The sequence below is a fragment of the Camelina sativa genome, chromosome 8 (assembly GCF_030686135.1).
Source record: "Camelina sativa cultivar CO46 ecotype springtype chromosome 8, ASM3068613v1".
Taxonomy (NCBI): Eukaryota; Viridiplantae; Streptophyta; class Magnoliopsida; order Brassicales; family Brassicaceae; genus Camelina; species Camelina sativa.
This window is the reverse complement of record NC_141887.1, coordinates 9948424-9967894: the sequence shown is the minus strand read 5'-3', so window position 1 is coordinate 9967894 and position 19471 is coordinate 9948424. Positions and strand designations below refer to the sequence as shown.

The window sequence follows — 19471 nt, the reverse complement described above, 5'->3', positions numbered from 1 at the left end:
GTCATTCACAACATTGATGTATTTGCGACTTCTGTTGGTTCGTTTCAAATCGCCGATGCAATTGGAAGTACTGTTTTGAGGCAAATAATGATGATTTGGGCACAAAAGAGACGCTCTCATGCAAACACATGGAAATATGTTGACATTCCTAGATGTGGCCCATGCTCCCTCAGCAACCGATGCAGTCATTGTTTTCTCTACTGGTTCTCAGTTATGTATCTGCTTTTATGTTAGATTACTTTTTCAAAACATCTTTCATTTCATCTTTAACATCTATTCTTGTATTTTGTTATTCTGCAAATCTTTATCCTCAACAATACTGCTATCCTATTCTCTCTGCATCTCCATCCCTAAACTTATGTTTCGACTCGGCTTTTCTGGTATATTTGTTTGTTTTTAACATCTTTATTTTATATTTAACATCTCTTCCTGCATTTTCTTATTCTACAAATCTTATCCTCAACCATACTGCTATCCTATTCTCTCTACTTTTCATCCCTAAGCTGATGAAAGTTATTATCTCCTACTGACAACACTTATTGCTACTAGCACCAGATTCCTGTTTCTCCCCTCAAGTCACTAGCTCCTCCTGTTTCACCTGCTTTCATAATTGCTTCATTTATTTTACTTTCCTTGTTAGGTATTCTACTTATTAATTGACTTCCACTTCCCACAACTTCTTTTCCCTATTTAACCTAAAACCACAAAACTTTTATCGTCTTAACAAAGCATTAACACCTCCCAAATAAGTCTATGGACTCCCTTCCTCACCTATTGCTTCTAGACATTGTTAGGCGGCTTGGCCATCATGGCTTTCGTGAGCTGGGTTCTTTACTCGCATCTGGTCCTGAATTTGCTAGCTTTGCGTTCGATCCGACTGTGTTAGAAGAAATTGATATCGACGAATACATATTTGTTAGCCCTCTTGCAAATGAAGGCTCTCCCTATCGACCATTCTTACTACGATGTTTGGAAGCTGGGAACTCCACCGCTCAGTATGTAGAAGGATTGCGGCTTGCAGCCTAATGTGGACCTGCACAAAACCCTCTTAATCTGCTCAGCTTAGCAGCCCCAACTAACATATACGCTCGCTTTGCTCTTGGCACGTTCCTCATATGTTTTGGCTCCTTTGACGCTGGTATGGAAGTCATCAACTCCTTCTTATGTTTGCTGCCATCTATAGAGGAGGCAGTTGGGATTGCAGAAATGGTTGTAACCCAGATAACTGACATGGGTACACCTCATGCTGGTCTTTATTCCCATTCGATGCGTTTTTGCGGTCTCCCGAACTGCTACCTCAACAACTTCTCCGTCATCCACCTTTGTCCCAACTGTTTTGCTTTCAAGTATTCAATTCTGTTTCAAGAGTTGTGCTGACTCACCTTCCTTCATATGTATATTTATTCACAGTGACTTATGTTATGCACTTCGGTATGTACGCCATAGTTCTTTTTTTCAGTCGTACGACTCAACATCTATGTAAACTGCTTTTATGGCAACATAAGCATTATCCACCAGAAGCTTTATATATATGTTTTCAATATTGATACAAGTACGAACCGCGGTTCAACAAGTCACATGAACCATACTTAACAAGTGAGTAAAGAACGAACAGAATCACTTCACTATCTAGTGATTTATCCGCCCAAAACACCAAAAAATCACATATCGCCTTCTTCAACCTTTCCTTCTACTGTACTTTCACAAAAAACTAACAAATGTGGCAATGTAACTGCAAGCGTATATATTCCTTAGATTGACTTCTACTGCAGGCAAAAGTTTCCATGCCTCTGGTGGCCAAAAAACAGAACCACGCAACCTACAATAATTACACGACATCAAATGGACTCTTTTAATTTGGCAAAGTAGAACTTTGTAAGACAAGTTCAATAATGTTTTTTAAAAAAACAAGGCAACGAGTTAAAAAATTATCTTATCCAATCACGTTTTTGCATGTCGCTCTATTATGGTCTGGTTGACCACATGTAGAACACTTATGTGCTGCAGTTCTCTTCCTTTTATTCCCCTGCATCAACAAAACAAATTTAGCGACTATGGAAAGAGCAGTCTGAGATTTTACAACAACTAATTTCCAGAACAGCATATATTTCATACTGTCGATTACCACATGTTCTCCGGTTGACGAAATTCTTCTTTTCCTTCTGCGTCCTGGACCTGGTGGGTTCGTAGGAGGGTTGAATTCATTCTCCAACACAATTACAGGGACATCTTCGTCGCCTTGATTAGGGACATGATATATTAGCTCCGCATAAGTGTCACCAAAAACAGTTACATGGTACATTTTCCCTACTAGGGAAGGAACGTACACACCATTTACCCTTGCGGCAGCCAGGGCATGAGAACACGGAATCAGCAGCTTCTGAAACCCATTACACGTACATAACTTATTCTGAAGATCTACAAAGTACGTCTTCCCCTCTGTTTTTTACGCACTTCGTAAGTCCAATCCTAAACTGCAGTTACTGCCAAACCAGCAGATTCGACAAGCTTGCGAAGCATCAATTTATTCACATTTGGACATATTGGCTTAGGAAGGGTAAGCATTTTCTTCGCCTTCGCTCGTCTAATGCAGAACCACTGCATCAGCTTCGTCATGATTGACTCAACCATCGTCACGATTGGTAGCTCCACAATCTTCGCAATTGCACTATTCAAAGCTTCAGCTACGTTACTGCTCATGATATTATACCGCTTCGCTGTACAAAAAGCTTGAGTCCAATGTGGAAGTGGAATTCCATTGAGATACTCAATGCACCGGGTGCTTCTGGCAACGATTTCATCAAACGAGTCCTTGAAATGCTGATAGGCCTTTGCCTGAAAAATGTCTGACATTCCGCTCTATGTGAACTGCGCAGGCACCATGAAAAGCCTATTGGTAAACCTGAGCAATTCCAGAATAGATAGCCCTGTGTCGATCAAAAACAATTACCAAGTCAGCAGCATCTGGTACAAGCAAACTAAGCTTCCTAAAATACCAAGTCCATGCTAGTTCATTCTCAGAGTCGACAACCCCAAATGCTATGGGGTAAACTTGAAAGTTTGCATCCTGCATGCTCGCCGCTATGAGGACCCCTTTGAACTTCGATTTGATAGTTGTACCATCAACAAGTATAACCTTCCTGCAATGCTTTATTCCTGCAATGCTTGCACCGAGTGCAAAAAACAAGTATTTGAACTTCTTGCTCCCATCTTGTGCATATGTATGCTCCAATTTGTAGACAGTCCCAGGATTCCCTCGCTCCAACAAATACATATATGTAGCTAATAGCTTGTAACTTTCTTCATCAGTGCCTCTGCTATTCCTAACAGCAGCTTCTTTTGCGTACCAGGCCTTCATGTACGTGACAGAAACCTTTAGCTCCGACAGCACAATGTCTGGTATATCACTTGTTCTTGGGCCTGGACGCCCATTTGCGTACTTGTCGTGCAACACAGAGGCAATGACCTTTGAAGATGCTAGCTTTGCATATTGTCCCCTAGATGCTATTGTGCAAGTGTGGGTTAAGGTTTCAATACGTATCTCAAAATTCTTTGAAAACTCGAGACAACATGGCCAAAGACTCTCCATCTGCAGTGCGGATCAACACAGTTAAATATGAGCCTCTCTGGGTCTGACCTTGTTTGCCGAAAGTAGAAAAGTCGTTTGATAGCGTATATGGAGATGGTGTTCTGCATATGGTCTTTGTCTTTAAACAGACGGCCAATAAAAATTGCATCTTCTTCTGCTGATACAGGTCCACAACCATCAGTGTTCGTCAAGTAAATTACATCGTCAAACACCAGCTCTGGATCTTCAGTTGGCAATGACGCCTCATTGTTTATGTCGTCATCCAAGCTGTTCCGAGGGTTTGGCGGACGTCTTGCAGTTGTAACATACGACAGCACCTGATCCCCTACATCTGGTGTCCGCTTATTTGGTTTTACAGGTAATAAACAGGCCTCCACGGAATTGGTTCCCCCCACTGGGATGTTATCACATTCAGCATTTTGTGGTTCTGCTACCGATGACGGACCCCCTAGCTCCATAGGAGGCATATCCAACTCACCAACAAAGCCACCGTTATCAGCATCATTCCACATGTCGTACTCATAATCTACAGGAACCTCTGAAGGAGAAGGAGTGACACCATCTGTGGAACATTCCTCACTACCAACATCATTGAGGTCTCCACGATCAGGGACAACAAAGTCACCCACTTCAGTATACACTTGGTAAGGAGTTTGAGGGACAATTTGCTCTGGAGATTGAAGGACTGGCCCTTTTCCCTTCTCTCTGGCCAGCTCCTCCTGCCTCTGTTCAAGTAGTTCAAACTCTCGAAGTACACGTTCATCTTCAGAGCTGCAGTGTGCTCTTTCGTCCTCATTGTCTTCGATATTATATGAGAGCGACGGTGTTGCGGCATCTGCAAGATTTATTATACCAGTCATATCTGTCCCTGGCCACTGCTCAATACTATTATCTGGAACAGCCCTTTCACCATCACTCGTCCCTTCTCCACACTCACCGAAACCACCACGTAAACCAGGCATACTATTCTGAAGAGGGTAATTTGGCCCATCATCCACGACAATGCCTTTCCCTTTTTCAGTACTGGGAGGAAACAACATCCGCCTGACACCACTTCCACCATAACCTTCAGTGCTCTGTGAAGGAACAGTCTGTATGCTACATAGCCGAATTCTCTCAATGTCTTGCTGAGAATGATTCACGTCGCCATTATCCTGGCCAGTAGTGTCACCATCTCCAGTACTCACACAAGCCTTCTTGAGGATCATCTCCAGTACTACAACCATTGCCTGGATCACGTGAGACGTCCAAGGACAACAACAGATTTAAGTGAACGGAGGTCCTCCGAATATTTAGAAAGTCTGAAACACCCATTCTGCTGGTAATGATAAGTGGAGGTCTTCTGTTGACGGAGAACATAGATAGCTGACATGGAAGCCAATAACTCAATTTTGGCTTCAGGTTGAGTTCTGCCAGCTCAAACTCATCAGTAACATGTGAGACCAACTCTTCATAACTCATGGACATACGCATGGTGACGGTCCTTGCATAGCATTCTTTTGCAAGCACAAAATCCCATACTCCAGCATCAGAAATTTCCCAACTCCCTGCTATCACAACGACCACAAGGGGCTTATCTTCCACCTACACAAACACAACGGGAACAGAATGATGTTAAGGAGGTTTAAGTTTCTTTCATCACTACAATTAACTAACGACATCAGAACCAGAACCCATTACTCGTTCGCTAACAAATATCAATAACTATCACCATCAACTCATACTAACGAAAACGATTACTAATTGACTACATTCGCAAAAAGAGAATAAATATTATGCAACTTACCTCATCTCTCATAGATGCCTTTCTCTATCACACGGTTAATAACGATGTTTTACTCAGATCCCTTTACTTTTTTTGTTTGTTTCTTTTACTTCACCACCATTGTCCACATCAACCGAAATACAGATATACCCTCAGGGTTTGGTAGCGCTAATCTAACCCACTGTCCCCACAATCGACATCTTCAGTTACTAGCCACACAAATTAAGAACAGTGCGAAACCCATCTAATCGGCGGTACAATAATCGTTTTTGAAGGTCACGATATCCCCCCCCCCCCCCCATCTTAAATAATGTCAGAACCGTCAATTCGCGTTTAAAAAAAGCCTTCATTCCACAAGCACCTCTTTTTGAAAGTTTTGGTGCCACAAAGGCCCATTCCAACAATAACCCCTATTCCTCTCTCTTTCTTCTCTCCATTATAGTTTGACTTCACGATTATAATCTACAATTTTTGTAGCTTAGACTTATTAACCATTTTGATGTAGAGGGTTATCTTAATTCTCTTCTGTAACAGTAACGGATTTCGATATTGAATGTACTGGTCAGTTGGGTGACTGTAGATGAGTTTTCAATCGATTACAATAGTAATTGGGCAATTTTCATAAACAGAACAATAACAATTTTTGTTTCTAAATTTAGCATACTATATCTAAACTTCCACAAATAGCACCATATTTTAAAATTTATCTTTTAAATTAAATCTAAATTATAAATAATAAACTCTATCCCTCAACACTATACCCTAAAAAGAGGTTATTGGTTATATAATTTTAATAGATTTGTAAATTCAAACAAAAATCATATGTTATTCAATTATTGATTTTAAAATACTTATCAAAATTATGTGTTATTGGTTTTATGATTTATAAATACTTGTTAAAATCTCATGTTATTCATTTAATGATTTGTTTTGGATTTTTTCAAAATCCACATTATGTTTTAAATAGATTTGCATGGATTTGAAAGTGAAAAATATAAAATCCAAAGATAAAACATGTCATTTGAAAATCTATGTATTTTGTTTTTCGTATCTATATGGAGTTACAAATCATTTATCCAATAACAACTCCTAAATTAAAAAAAATCTAAAAATTAATTTAAAATATTATAATTATAAGAAATGATACTGTTTTTTTGGAAATTTGTGAAACATGTGCTATAAAATTGTTCATAAAACTTATTTTAGTACTATTTAAATAAATTTCTCATTATATTCATTATATTATAATTCAAATAGCCTAGAAGACTTTACGCTTTTGATAAAAGCTTTAATTGAAGATGATTTTTCGATTAATTACAATTAGAATTCTAATAAAATTCAAAGTTCTGCAATAATTCTTATGTAAGATTTTTAATTAATTAATAGAAAATATTCTGTAAAACAAATCAGGGTATGAATCTATAAGTGGAATGCCCTGTCAAACTAGTGCCAGGATAAGAACTTGCCCTTTCAAGCGAAACACAGGCAACAACATAATCGTGTATAACTAACTGTCTATGCATTATTACAGAACATACAAGTCAACGTATATTATATACATACATGTATATAATCCTATAATAAATTCATTTCACTGACACTTGGAACTCAAGTTGGTGCCACGTAAACAGTAATATTGTTATTTATGGAAAGTCAGCTTTATAAGTTATCTAATCTTCACCTTCAAGAAAAGGCTTTTTTTTTCAAATATTCAATAAGATCTACGATCCGATTAACATAATAAGTTTCTATTTCTTAGTTTGGAATAGTCTGCGACTTTGGTGAGAATCTAATCAGGTTATATGGGTCATTGCTTTTCGTTGCCGTCTTCATCATCGGAGATTCATGAGGAGAATGAGCACGGTGATGGTAATGCAGTGGTGTGTTATGGGGAAGATCAGTTTGGTTTAGATCATGACCTTCTGGTTCACCGTCTTGGTTCGGTTTGCTCTATACAAGGAACTAAAGGACTTAACCAAGATCATGCTGTTCTTAACCTGGTATACCATCGTGATTTTTTTTGTTAGTTTCTTGTTTATATATTCTTTCTCTTTCTACAAATCATTAACTAAGTTTTGGGGTAGATGATGAACCAATTTTTGTTTTCTTAAATTATATAGGACAGTCAAAAAAACATGTGTCGTTTCTTTGATTCTTTCATCTTTAGTAGAAATATCTTATTTTGAATGAGATACTTGTTTGGGGTTATGGGCTGTCATACCATTGAGAGGTTGCATTTCATTAACAGTTAGCAAGATCTATGATCCGGCGAAACTTATTCAAATGTTAATCTCTACTTTTGTGTTACATGTGATTTATATTGAGAAATTGTTCAGAGATTTATTAAAAAAAATAAAAGCTTCCATTCATATAAACCTAAAAGTTAACATTTTTAATCAAAAATGTATGGTTTCAGCTATTTTGATTTCCTAAAAATGTTGCACAAGTTGTAAAACAGTTTATTTTTTCTTTAAACATAATTTAACATTAAATTAAAAAAAAGAAAAGTTAACATTTTTGTTCCTTCCGGTTCACAATAACTTTGACATTTTTTTACACAGATTAGAAAAATATATTTAACGTCGCATTATTCTGTTTCAAGCTAGGTTTAACAACGTTAAACATATTTTTGGGTAAAATAATTTGTTGGCATAGTGCAACATTAGTAGACATTTATGTGCTTATTTGAGTATAACGAAATGTGCATTTTAGTAGAAATTGTTTAATGGCGTAGGGATATGGAACAAGAGATACAGAGCTATGTGGAGTGTTTGATGGGCACGGTAAAAATGGGCACATGGTTAGCAAAATGGTGAGGAATAGATTGCCATCGATTCTGTTAACACTAAAGAAAGAGCTAAACCAAGAATCTAATGTTTGTGAAGAAGAAGCTCACAAATGGGAAAAAGCTTGTTTTACTGCCTTCAGACTCATTGATAGAGAGCTTAATCTTCAAGTCTTTGATTGCTCTTTCAGTGGCTCCACTGGTGTTGTTGCCATAACTCAGGTACATTTATTTCTCTGTCTTTCCGTAACATTAAAGGCTTTGAATCGTTAGTTTTTGTGGCCGACAGACTAGACTATAGTGGTCCTTGGTATGCATACCAATATGGACCAAACCACGAACAATTTATTATGTTTTTTTTTCTACTGCCACCATTCAAAACCTAAATATTTTACTACCCGGAGCTTAATTGTTGGATTGATTTTAGGGAGATGATCTCGTGATAGCAAACCTTGGTGATTCGAGGGCAGTGTTGGGGACAATGACCGAAGACGGTGAGATAAGGGCAGTGCAGTTAACATCGGACCTAACACCTGACGTCCCTAGTAATGTTTAATTTGTTTTACTTTCTTTTTGACTAAAGAAATATTGTATCATTGAAGGGATGATGTTGATACTTATTTAGCAAGTTCTAGCGTTTCAGGTGAAGCAGAGAGGATCAGGATGTGCAAAGGTCGTGTTTTCGCAATGAAAACAGAACCGTGCAGCCAAAGGGTGTGGTTACCAAAACAAGACATACCAGGATTAGCCATGTCAAGAGCTTTTGGAGATTTCAGGCTCAAAGACCACGGAGTTATTGCGGTTCCAGAGGTTTTTCAACACCGAATAACTTCTAAAGACCAGTTCCTTGTACTCGCTACAGACGGGGTGGGGTGTAGCACAAATGATCCAAATATTGATTTTTTTTTCAAATATTGATTTTTTTATATTTTCCAGTTCAAAAAGTTGAATGAAACTCCTTGGTATTTAATATTTGTCATTGCAGGTTTGGGATATGCTTAGCAATGATGAAGTTGTATCACTAATATGGAGTTCCGGAAAAAAGCAAGTTGCGGCCGCTAAATTGGTGGCAGAGGCGGCTGAAGCTACTTGGAAGAAGAAACTTAAATCGACGAAGATTGATGATATTACTGTAGTTTGTCTTTTCTTACAGAACAAGGAACAAGTTAGTTGTACCATGCACACTTGAATCATATTCATAAGATACTACGCTATGATGTTTGAAGCATACTTGTGGCACATCCTACTGAACCAAGCGCAAATCTTAGAAAAATCCATTGTAAATTTGTAACGTGACTATTGACTTATTTGGACACTATATAATTTTTTAGTTATGGTTGTTAACTACATGTGTTAATTGTCAAGTTCACAGATTTTTAATTCGGAACCGAGTGAAATTAGTTTGATATTTAAAAATTTTCGTCAGGAACATGAGTATATTTCGCATATTGTAAAAAGTAAGTATTCAAATGGCATTTTTTTCTTCCCAAAACAATGGCTTTAACATTAGGAACGTACGGCAAAACACACAAGTCAATGTAATGTTTGGTTCAAATAGGCTCTATCTGTGCCTGTATTTCTAAGCACTTTTATAGAAAACAACTCTTATGTTTTTAATAATTGAGTATAAAAGCATGATAAAGCACCTCCAATATCTTTTAGTAAACGATAAGAAAATGTAAAAAGCCAGTTGATATGAATTTTTGTTATTTAGAGAGTCTCTAATTTCATGTGATAAAGTATCGACCGGCCGAAATCAATAAGAGATATGCTGTGACCGGAAGCGGTGAGGCTCGTGAATTAGTGGCAGTACGATTAATGTAATTAGTATTATTATTGTCTTAACAAAGGCGTTGTTACTCATTTCCGACTTGATCATATATTCATATTTTTTTTCAATAACGTTATGCCGTCAATTCTAACTCCAAGTCCAACTTAAGAGTTAAAAGGCTTTGGACATATATAAACTAATACGAATCTTGATGCGAACGTTGAATAAATACAATTAATGGTGTTCCGGTAAGGAACACATGTTCTATAGAGAAAACGATAGATAGTAAAACAACAATTCACAACTGAATAAAAGAATGCAACAGTTTCCTTAATGAAATGGTCGATTGAAGAGCAAGGCAGTCTGAAAAGTAGAAACAAAACTACAAATATAAACCAAAATGTGTTAATGTTAAGCTAGAGTAAAGTAAACTCACGGGATTCATGTCACCGAAACCTCTCAAAATGTCATGTGCTAAGACAAGGTAAAGCATACGTAACTCTTCTTTACAAAGGCTATATAAACCCTAGATTGGCACAAGGCTTCCATGCAACACCAAACATAACAAACTACAAATTAACCATGAAGTTTCAATTGTTCGCCTTAGCTTTCTTATTAGCTGTGGCGACTTGTAAAGGCCAGGAAGATTATACTTGCGAAGAGAACGAGCCATTCCATTGTAACCAAACTAGTCGTTTCAATGGTAAAAGTTTCGGCGAAGATTTCATCTTCGGTGTAGCCTCTTCTGCTTACCAAGTATGTAACAAATCACACATTATGTTGACGTCTTGAAAGAGCATTAAAAAACATAAAAAATAATCCAACGTTGCATGGTTGTTTCTCTTCATTTCAGATCGAAGGTGGTAGAGGTCGTGGACTTAACGTTTGGGATGGATTCACTCACCGATACCCAGGTTTGTTATTTGCATGGTCTCAATCTATGAAAGCTTATATATACGAGAAGAATGTTGGCCATATGCATGTTTATATATATATATTCATAGTGGTTCATTATTACGCTATCAGAGAAAGGAGGAGCCGATTTGAAGAATGGAGACACTACTTGTGACTCATATACATATTGGCAGGTTAATTCCTCTTATATATGCTTGCTAATGTACTCAATAAATTATCTATATATATTAACTTATATATGTGTGGATTGACATGGGATTGTATAAATATAAACTGTAGAAAGATTTAGACGTGATGGGCGAACTCAATGCTACTGGCTACAGATTCTCCTTCGCGTGGTCAAGAATCCTTCCACGTATGTATACATTATTGATCCATGTATATATATATATATATATATATATAATATATATATATAATATTCGATTGTAGTTGTTTGGAAGAGTAAATATATGATATATATGAGCAGAAGGAAAGAGGAGTAGAGGAGTGAACCAAGGTGGTATTGACTACTACAACAGTCTTATAGACGGCCTCATAGCAAGGAATATAACGCCGTTCGTTACCCTCTTTCACTGGGACCTTCCTCAAACACTACAAGATGAGTATGAAGGTTTCTTGAACAGACCGATCATGTATGTCATTTATGCTACGCTGCTTATTAAGAATGACGAAAGCATATAACGATATGATCGTACATTAATGAAATCTAACTATAATACGTGCAGTGATGATTTCAAAGATTACGCGGATCTATGTTTCGAAAAATTTGGTGATAGGGTAAAGCACTGGATAACAATCAACCAGCTTTACACAGTACCTACGCGAGGATATGCATTGGGAACAGATGCACCTGGTCGATGTTCTCCTACGCATGATATAAGATGTTACGGCGGAAACTCGTCAACCGAACCCTATATCGTTGCACATCACCAGCTTCTTGCTCATGCCACGGCCGTGGATCTTTACAGGACAAAATATAAGGTGAGCTAGGTCTCCATTTAATTTGTAGAAGGTGTAGTCTAACGTACGTAACATGCATGCATGTGATTCTAATTAGATTATCATTGTGTATATATTTGCGTAACCACAGGACCAAGGAGGGATGATTGGACCTGTGATGATAACTAGAGGGTTTCTTCCGTTTGATGACACTCCAGAGAGCAAAGAGGCAACTTATCGGTCTAAAGAATTTTTCCATGGATGGTATACATATCCACGAATCAAATTGTTTATACAATATTGTATATATAAAAAAGTAATGAAAAGTATGCATGTATATCAGGTTCATGGAGCCGCTAACAAAGGGTAAATACCCAGACATCATGAGGAAACTTGTGGGTGAACGGCTTCCAGAGTTCACCGAAACAGAAGCCAAACTTGTAAAGGGTTCATATGATTTTCTTGGTCTCAACTATTACTTCACTCAGTACGCCCAAAACGATGACACAGTAGTTCCTTGGGACGAACACACTGCTATGATGGACTCAAAAGCAGTTCTCACATGTACCAATCTATTCCCACACTTAGTTACAACATTTCTACATTTTTTCAGTTACAACATTTTGTGACTATCAATTATTTTAAGAATTATATGTACTTTGCAGATAAAAATGCAAAGGGTGAGCCCATTGGTCCATTGGTATGCATGCATGGTCCACCCTTATTCATTCTTTTTTAATGGAAAATAATATCCATGTGCATTCTTCTGATTTTTCTATATATATTCGCTTTCTCAGTTCAGTAAAGGAGCCTATTACTACCCAAAAGGCATTTACGACGTAATGGAGTATTACAAAAACAAATATGGTGACCCTTTAATATATATCACCGAGAACGGTTAGTTCTACTCTATTACACATTTATACAAGTTAAATGTATTTCAGAGTTGGTCCAGGAAATTTACATGAAGATTGTGTACTTGTACATATTAGGAATTAGTAGCCCCGGTGATCAACCGCTTGACGAGGCTATGGCCGATTACAAGAGGATTGATTATCTATGCAGTCATCTTTGTTTTCTCCGTAAGGTCATCAAGTGAGTGGATACTACTCTTCTTCCATTTTTCTTTATATATGATCAGTCGTACGCCTTTAATAATTAATGGTTGTTCTTGTTTCTAGGGAGAAGGGTGTCAACGTGAGAGGATACTTTGCTTGGTCTCTTGGGGATAATTACGAATTCTGCAATGGCTTTACCGTCAGATTTGGACTCAGTTACGTTGATTTCAACAATGTCACCGCTGATAGAGACCTCAAAGCATCTGGGAAATGGTTCCAGCAGTTCATAAACGTTAGCTCCAATGACCCTGCCGACCAAGATCTCCTCCGCTCTAGCCTCCCCTTCAAGAACCGTGATCGGAAGAGGCTCGCAGATGCATGATAGACTTCTAACCACTTTATGCTCATCAAAATCGTCTTCATGTCTCCTCTTTTTACTTGCTCCATAGATAACGAGCTTCTTCTACTGTACTGAAAGTGAATAAAACACCTAACTAATAAAAGATGATTAATATCCATAATTACTTTTTCTTACGACATCATATTGTGTTGGAAGGGAAAGAACACAACAATACCAATCTGCACAAAATTGAATGAACCCGACAAAACCAATATGCACAAAATTGAATGAACCCAACATATATATATATATATATATATATATATATATATATATATTTCCTCTTTTTTGGTTTTGTGGAAAAAGGTGGGAGGCTGCAAGTTAAGCAAGAAAGAAAACAAGGGTTGGTGTTTGCTGGTTTACTGTTTGGTTATATTAGAACCCAACCAAACTGATTTTGTTTGATTAGGTTAATCCAATCGATGATTGGTGTCACTGTATTCATAAGATTATATAGGATTAGCTGTACAAAGTAGCGGTTAGGGACTATTAACTAAGCTTCCTAATATACACAAAAGAATATATGTATTTCTGTTCTAATATCTTCCCGCAGTCGAACCATGATGAGAATGAACGTTAAGACTGGACTTGCAATCTTGAAACAGAGACGTAGGAAGACCTTTTGTGAAGATGTCTGCATATTGATGGGAGGATGGAATATGGAAGACATGAACCTGGCCCATGGGATTATACAAACCCTTTTCGTTTTATTCTTTAAAGGATATTGGACCTTAATGGGTTGAGACCGACAATGAAAGCTAATTAGAAAGAAGAAGAAATCAAATCATCAAAGAGAACAAATATGTGTCCACCTAGACAAAAAAGCTGATCTGTATTAATATTTTAGTTTGATAGGTTAGTGATTTTAACTGATGTGTCAACACCAGCTTCAGTGTTGAAGCTGATGTGTCATACCAGGAATGAAACACATCATTCTTTTATTGTATTAATATTTTCCTTACTCATAAATGATGCAAAAGAATTTTTCATCATTTATTTAAATGATGTAAAATAGGGTGATGCAAATAATTCACATCGTTTCATTAATAAATGATGCAATTATACATAATATTTGCATCGGTTATTTTAAATGATGTTAATTTCATGTCAATTACAAAATATGATGCTAGTATTTGTAACGGTTTTAACAAATGATGTTACTTTTTCAATCACTTATAAATAATTGATATTAAAATTAGTTTCGATTTTCAGAAGTGATTTCAATATTTGTATCATTTCTAGCAAATGATTTAATAAGTGTATCATTTACAATAACTGATTGGAAACATAGTACATTTAAATTAATAAGGGTTCTATAAATTAATACTCTTTAAATTAATACTAACTATAAATTAATAAATTCTTTCGGTCCCGAGTTGGACCGGTGCAAAAAATGACACATTTCGATAAAATAATAAAATAATAATTTATTGAAAAATCATATGTAAAAATATGGTCCCAAAAATATCATAAATTAGTAATCAAATAAACTAATATATATATATATATACATATATTTATCTAAGAAAATCTAGTGAAATATGTAATTATTGTTGTTTGCGTATTCTTGAATTTGCATTCTGGTTGAAGCCCACCTATAATCTTTTTCATTGTTGTCTTCTCAAATCGCTTACAAAAATTGTGGAGAGTCCTAGATGCGATAATTGTTTCTTTGGTAATTGATTCTAAAGGTACCACAATATTTTCTTCAACTTCATCATTACTATGAAGAATAGTAATAGCAATTTCTTCTAAACTCTAAATTTCTAACATTTATCATTTTTACCTAGATAATCTAATAAACAGTTGACATTCATCCTATTACGATAACCAAGATTATACATTAAGAAAATTTTTAAAAATGTAAATGATAACAAAAGTATCTTATTTTATAGTATAAAATTTTCGAAATTATGAAAATGAGAAAATAAGAAAATTTCTTCATAAATTAATATTTTATCGATAAATTAATAGTTTTTAATTTAACGATAAATTATAACCTCTATAAATTAATTAAATTTTATGGTCCCAACCTTTTAATTTATAGAGGTTTTATTGTATCACTTTTACGTAAATAATATTATTTTTATGCCAGTTTTTTAAATGATTCTGGCTATAGTATCACTTTTAAAAATTGATGCGAAAATTATATTTTTCGTCATTTTTAGGTATTAATAAAAAAGCATATTTTGAAACAAATTCACATCATTTGTAAAGTGAAGCAAAAAATACCCACATGTTTTAGCATATTTAGTTATTATCAGTATTTTAAAATCTAAAAAAATAATCAATGAAAAATGAAAAACGAAAAGCATATTTAAATTAAATTTAAAGAAATCTGTAAACGAAATACAAAATTAGTCCATCATGAACGAGCAAATTAAATACATAAAACATAAATAAATCAAAGTTACATGCTTAAATGTTTTGACAAACAGATCTTGATCATGGTATGTAGATGATGATGACTAGCATTTTGTTGAATGGCACCATCATCCAATTCCTGGAAAAAGGCAGTTAATTATCTAAATATCTGATATCAAAGAAAGTATAATATACAAATAAATTACCCGAGGATTCGGTGGATTTTGAATGTTTACAAAGGCTGTTGCAAAATTTACAGCCCATGCAGTTGCCTGAATATTTAACGTAAAACATTAGTTTTATATATCTAATTTATACTAATGCAAATAAACTTACAAAACTATCGTTATATATTAATTACCTGTTCACCAGTTGAATTACCAAGTATTTGTCCAACGAATGCAGACATTGCGTTAACTTGATCTGCTACACCTATCAATTGTGTCTTCAGCTGGATAAGCTGAACTGTTTCAGAAATTTTTATCTCTTGTGTAGTTGAAGCAGTAGAGTGTCTCACTAATTTTGAAGGTGCGGGTCCACAACCAACACAACGTACTCATCCTAGACGTTCCGGACTAAACACTTTGTAACATCCGCAAACCAAAATGTCCATTTTGAAGAGTGTCGATTGACACCAGTAATTTCTGGTTCGACTAGATTGTTGTAATTCTCGATTTCAGATTGATTTGATTTAATTGGGTTGGCCAAACCACATATATAAGCAGAGAAGAGACCCAAGTCAAGGGTTTTATGTGTTTTTGTCGCCGTTTACAGAGGAAAAGAGAGAAAAGAGAAAGTTTGTGAGTGAAGAGGTTTTTGGTTTATTCTTGGTGGTTTTTGATGAGATCTGTTGCTGTGGAAGGGAGTGCTGTTGTTAGGAACAAAAGAGGAGCTTCGTAAGGTGTTGTTTCCACCGTTTTTCAACCAAATCTTCCTGCAAAAGAGGTGAGTGCTTGACCATGACTGATCTAAGCCTGAGATCTCTTTTGTTTTGGTTGTTCTATGTTGTTTGTGGTGTTTTGCTTGCTTGGGTTGGTTGGTTTCGTGTTTCCTTAGGTTCCTGAAGCGTTTGGGAGAGTTTGGGACGGATTGGAGACGATTTGAAACGGAGGTTCGACGTTCGGCTTTGTGCAGATCACGTCTGCGAAGGCGGTGTCGATCGACACCATTGATGTGTCAGCGTCGGTCGACACCGACCTAGTGTCGGTCAACACCAACCTTATCCGATACTTGTTTTTCCTGGTTTGATGTGTTGTTTGTGTTTGTTTGTTTGCCTTAACAAGAGAATCTCAGTTGGTTGTGTGTATAGCCCAGTAGATGGAAGAATTGCCTCACTAAGTGTTTATGACAATACTCATGTATCTCAATTTGTGTTTGTGGTGCAGGTAAAGGCAAAGTGTGATCGTGGAATCAAGGCGATGAAGAGGAGGATGTTCTTGAGGTTTGATTGATTGTGGTCTAGCTAGAGTTGAGTTGATAGAACATTGTAGGATGTTGACTTTTTTTCTTTACTTGTTTGGTTATTAGATTATGTCATTGTTGGATTTTTATTGGTTAATGGAATTGTTTAGTTATCCGATATTGATGTTTGTTGTTAGGTTGATAGTGGGTATGAGACCAATAGTAAATTATTATTATTACTATTATTATAAAAAAACGTCTTGTTTCACATTTGAGCATATTCGTCATCCAATTTAGCTGTAAGAGCATCATTATCCCAACAACGATTGATTGTTACTCCAAAAAATATATTTTAATGATTTTCTTTTAATATTATTATATATTTAAATAATAAATTTAAAAATAGAAAATTAACTAATTAGATGTTGCCACTTGTGTTGAGTAACGCTTCTTCGTTTCTATAGAAAGTAACGTTACTCAGTTTTTTTCTTTTTTTATTATTACTTTTAAATTTTTAATTGAGTGAATCTCTAAGAGAAGCCCCAATAATCATAACATTGCTGGTAACTTGCGGATTTTGCTCCAACAACGTTGTAAGTGCTTCCTTTATAAAGGATACAAAGAAAAATCCAACAGACTAAAAGAACACACCTCAAGTTTTTTTTCCGAAAAGTTCACATCGAAAAAAAGTTGATCAAAGTTCAAAGTGACTATAATAAAACTAACCGCCCGTATTTTCGCCTCTTCAGACACAAAGCTTCCATCAGATTTATTGCGAGTCTCTATGAAAAATTATGCTCGACATTGTGTTTTTCCGAGCTTTACTTTCTGCAGTAAAGAGACATGCATAAACAGTGTATATAATAAATCAATATAATAGAATAGGTTTATATTATGACTAAGTTACTCACAATCTCATTTCTTTTTCTTGAAAAACTCTTTCTTCCACATAAGTGAGGCATGATACTGTTTTTTTGGCTCCATGTATTCCGCTCTTGCATTTTCTGAAATCTCATACATTAAAAAAAAATTACTTGCATTTGATATAGACATAGACATGTAAATATCTATCGAATAAACTATACTTTCTATTTTTTGGTGAACCTCTTGTGAACGAAATGAGACCATTGATATTCAGGAATTTTCTCAGGTCGATTCCTCAACGTTTCAACCAAATCATTTTTTTGTGTTCTTTGCAAAGTCCTAATTTGACATCCTTGCATCGGCTACCTAGTGCACTCATTACATATGCTTTTCTTACTATAGGATCATCAAATTTGAATTTGGACTGAAATGACATAACATGAAACGAGTCATCAACCAAAATTTAGTATTAAAACATCGCATGATTTTAAAAAGTTATAGATAAATAGATGCTAGATGTTTACCATGCCTTTTCTTTTATATTAGGACTAACCAACCTCCAATCGGCGTATTCAATGGAAGAAGGAAGAAGAATAAGCATAGTTTCTATGTGTTAGAAGACCATATATAGAATATGTATAATATGTAAATATTGTGTGAGATACACAATAATATTCTCCAGAATATTCTATTGTACCATATATATATATTTCTCCTAATCAATGATAGACGGAAACAGAGTTTACATGGTATCAGAGGCTTTAATCTAGTCACCAAGCTAAGCGTTTGATCTCTTCTTCTTCTTACCCTTCTCCTTTTCTATTTGTTCCCCTCTCGCACTCTTTTCTTCTTTGGTTTTTGTCAACTATGGCTGCTTCTACTCTCTCTAATGACAAACCCTTTGGAATTGCGCAGATCAAAGCGTATGTTCCAATCTCTCTCGACATGAGAAAACTCAACTACGACAAGTGGCGTGAACTCTTTGAAACTCACTGTCTCAGTTTCGGTGTTCTCAGACACTTCAATGGCTCCTCCTCTTCAACTCCTGTGACTGTTAAAGAGTGGAAGGAGCGTAATGGCCTTGTGAAGATGTGGATCGATCTACGGCACCATATCCGAATCCATCCTCGATACTGTTCTCAAAAAGAACGCTACTGCTCATGAATTATGGCTCTTCATTGATAGTCTTTTCCAGAACAACAAGGAGGCACGGGCTCTGCAACTCAAAAACGATCTCTGCATGATGGTGAACGGTGACCTCTATGTCCATGACTACTGTCAAAAGCTTAAAGACTACAGCCGATCTCCTTGCTAACATTGATTCTCCTGTGATTGAACGTGTTTTAGCCGGCCACGATTCAAGCAGTCCTTCATGTCGCGTTGGCTTGTGATTGGCCTCTCCCTCAGCTTGACGTCAAAAACGCCTTCCTCAACGTCGACCTTGAGGAAACTTTTTACATGCATCAACCTCCATTATTTGTGGATAAAACCAAACTGGATTATGTTTTTCCGTCTCAACCGCTCTCTTTACGGATTAACGCAAGCGCCTCGTGCGTGGAACACCCGCTCTGCTACGTATGTGCGTTGTCTTGGTTACAAGTAGAGCCTCTCAGATCT

General features: G+C 36.2%; 2 protein-coding genes and 2 pseudogenes across 3 annotated transcripts; 2 read left to right on the top strand and 2 right to left on the bottom strand.

The window, feature by feature from the left end:
• Positions 1 to 1719: 1719 nt before the first annotated feature.
• On the bottom strand, positions 1720 to 4963 carry LOC104706919 (uncharacterized; annotated as a pseudogene). Its single transcript, XR_015563396.1, has 2 exons — positions 2126 to 4963; positions 1720 to 2026 (listed from the first exon to the last, which is right to left on the bottom strand). The product of XR_015563396.1 is annotated as an uncharacterized LOC104706919 (transcript).
• Positions 4964 to 6950: 1987 nt separating this feature from the next.
• Positions 6951 to 9483, top strand: LOC104706918 (putative protein phosphatase 2C 72). Its single transcript, XM_087460723.1, has 5 exons — positions 6951 to 7354; positions 8089 to 8361; positions 8567 to 8684; positions 8783 to 9006; positions 9125 to 9483. The coding sequence occupies exons 1-5, from the start codon at positions 7157 to 7159 to the stop codon at positions 9326 to 9328; spliced, it is 1017 nt and encodes a 338-aa protein (XP_087316849.1). The 5' UTR covers positions 6951 to 7156; the 3' UTR covers positions 9329 to 9483.
• Positions 9484 to 10452: 969 nt separating this feature from the next.
• Positions 10453 to 13346, top strand: LOC104706917 (myrosinase 1-like). The gene is made up of 12 exons (XM_087460748.1): positions 10453 to 10666; positions 10764 to 10824; positions 10937 to 10998; positions 11105 to 11180; positions 11295 to 11460; positions 11554 to 11809; positions 11919 to 12031; positions 12111 to 12331; positions 12433 to 12467; positions 12565 to 12664; positions 12760 to 12862; positions 12949 to 13346. The coding sequence occupies exons 1-12, from the start codon at positions 10493 to 10495 to the stop codon at positions 13205 to 13207; spliced, it is 1626 nt and encodes a 541-aa protein (XP_087316874.1). The 5' UTR covers positions 10453 to 10492; the 3' UTR covers positions 13208 to 13346.
• Positions 13347 to 15750: 2404 nt separating this feature from the next.
• Positions 15751 to 18455, bottom strand: LOC104709413 (uncharacterized; annotated as a pseudogene).
• Positions 18456 to 19471: the final 1016 nt, after the last annotated feature.